The 2351-nt window shown below is 49.6% G+C and overlaps 1 protein-coding gene across 1 annotated transcript in view; it reads right to left on the reverse strand.

Annotated features, from left to right (window-relative positions):
• Positions 1–2351, reverse strand: part of fn1a (fibronectin 1a) — a 24856-nt gene that overhangs the window by 21705 nt on the left and 800 nt on the right. Inside the window, exons 2-6 of the mRNA XM_008329103.3 lie at positions 1804–1929; positions 1585–1722; positions 1177–1308; positions 915–1052; positions 51–209 (exon numbers count right to left, since the gene is read on the reverse strand). Coding sequence (XP_008327325.1) covers positions 51–209; positions 915–1052; positions 1177–1308; positions 1585–1722; positions 1804–1929 — 693 coding nt within the window. The remainder of the gene's footprint in view (positions 1–50; positions 210–914; positions 1053–1176; positions 1309–1584; positions 1723–1803; positions 1930–2351) is intronic.

The following is a 2351-nucleotide window of genomic DNA, read 5'->3' on the forward strand; positions in this document are numbered from 1 at the left end:
GGAGTGGGGGGGGGTGTGAAGGACCGAGCAGAGACGTTATCAGTTCTCACCCAGTCCGGTGGTGTGAAGGGAGGCGTGTCGCTCACACTTCCACTCCCCGCGGCTGTTTCCTGTGCACAGACACTGCAGCAGGTGGCCCCTGGCGTCGGTCTTTGTCCAGGTGTCTCCGATACGGTACGAGGACAGCGTGTCCTGGTCGTTACAGCGATCTGAGCGGGAAAAGAAATGAAGGAAAAAAAAGGAAATAAACAAAATGCTGGGAATCATCATGGAGACGGACAAACGGGGCATTGTTGTGCGGGGCTGATGGGAGTTCTGCGGAGAACGACTCCTTCTGGTCGACAGCTGTTTCCATGTTTGTGCTGCGCTGACATTGTTGATCTCTGTTGGATTTACGTCGGATAATTTATTGACAGACTCCTCTGGAAAGACCACACGTGTCTCACATGTGACAGAAAGTGGGCAGTTATGATCTGTTGTATCCGTCGGCTCCACCGGGGTTTAATATTGGTTCCATTTACAACAAACACTTCCATCGGATAGCTAAGCATCAGAGGTGACGTTCCAGGAATCTTTTTGAGAAGCTGCTGCTTTTGGTCTTTCTGAACAGACTAACGTCTCTTTGTTAATTAACGAGGTGTTAACGCCTCACGGAGGTGATGTTCCAGGAATCTTTTTGAGAAGTTGCTGCTTTTGGTCTTTTGTCCTGAATAGACTAACGTCTCTTCGTTAATTAACGAGGTGTTAACGCCTCACCAGGTCACGTTTCTGTTCAGACTTGAACATGGAACCAGTGCTAACAAAGCTCTGCTCACTTTCTGGTCCGCTAGCTGTGTTATTGAAGCAACAGGATTGGGTGGGAATTTGAACAAACAGCTCCGTGAGTTTACAACCAAATGAAAGTGCTCTCTTACTTCTGGAGGTACATGTGATGCGTCCACTCCCCTCTCCCAGGCAGGTACAGTCGACCACCATCCAACCCTGGTAGGGTTTCTCCCAAGTCTCGCCGACAACGTAGGACGTTCCCGCGGAGTTGTCGTAGCAGCGCTCAGCTGTGAGGGAACACAGATTTGTAAAATACAGACAAACGCGTGACGGTCGTCCGTCATCGTCGACGTGAAGGTTCTTGATGTAGAGGTGGTGATGAAGACGCAGTCATCAGTCTGAGTGACTCACCCACAGGTTTGCAGGTCCACTCTCCTTTACCGTTCCCCAGACAGACACACTCCAGCATGTATCCTCCTGTTTCATGTGGTCTCCTCCAGGTGTCGCCGATCTTATATGAAGCTCCGCCTTCGTGGCAGCGATCTGGGAAAAAAGGGGGAAAAAGAAAAGACCAAGAGTCAGCCACATGTGTTTTTACAGCCCAGTGTAAAAAGAACAAAAAAAAAACCTCCAAAGTACAAACTCAGACGTTAATCCAATTAACACGCCACACAGTTTACTGGTCCCAGCCGTGTGGCTGCCGTCGTTAATCAGCTGGAGAGGATATGCAGATTAACGAGTGGGAAATCCACACATGAAGCACATGCTGGTGTGTGTGGTCTGAGGTAGGGGGGCAGTTAGAGGAGGACGAAGACTCACTGGCGATGGTGCAGCTGATCTTGCCCCTGCCGGAGCCGATGCAGGTGCAGTCCCAGATCATGCCGTCCTTGGGTCTCTCGTAGGTTTCTCCCACGGTGTAGTACTGTTGGTTGACCTTATCGTAGCACCGCTCCTCGGCTACGCACAGAAACTGGTTTTAATGGCACAAAAGTAGGCAGACAAAAAAGACCCCAAAAAACAAAAAAAAACCAAACGTACCTTCTGGTTTACTTTTACATTTCACACCTGCGACTCCGTGACAGGTACAGACCAGCGTGCTGCCCAGGTACTGACGCTCCCACTGGTCATTAACAGCGTAGAAGAGGCCGTTCTCCAAGCAGCCCTCTGACAGCAGAGAGGAGAGAGAGAGAACACAGCTGATAAGACCCGGGTGTTAGCCTCACTCTGGCAGCAGGAGGGGGGGGTAATAAAAGATACCCCTGCTTTGCTCTCATTCCAAAACACTTAAGAGTGAAAGGAAAATGTGAGAGCGAAAGAAAGAGAGAGAAAAAAGAATCCACCCAGACACCAACACTGTACCTGCTTTACCACGACCTCCTTCAACAACTTCACTGGAAAATACCAGTCAGTCCACAACACAACACAACACAACACTACACACAACACACCACACACACCAGTGGGAGAGTGGAATCAGAGCAGAAGTCAAACAGAATTCCCTTTTTATTTTTGGTCCGTCTAAATGTGTTAACTCCACTTCAAAGACACTGAGACGGAGCAGTAAATCAGCTGCACACACTGGAGGG

This window comes from Cynoglossus semilaevis, chromosome 16 (assembly GCF_000523025.1).
Source record: "Cynoglossus semilaevis isolate Cse_v1.0 chromosome 16, Cse_v1.0, whole genome shotgun sequence".
Classification (NCBI taxonomy): domain Eukaryota; kingdom Metazoa; phylum Chordata; class Actinopteri; order Pleuronectiformes; family Cynoglossidae; genus Cynoglossus; species Cynoglossus semilaevis.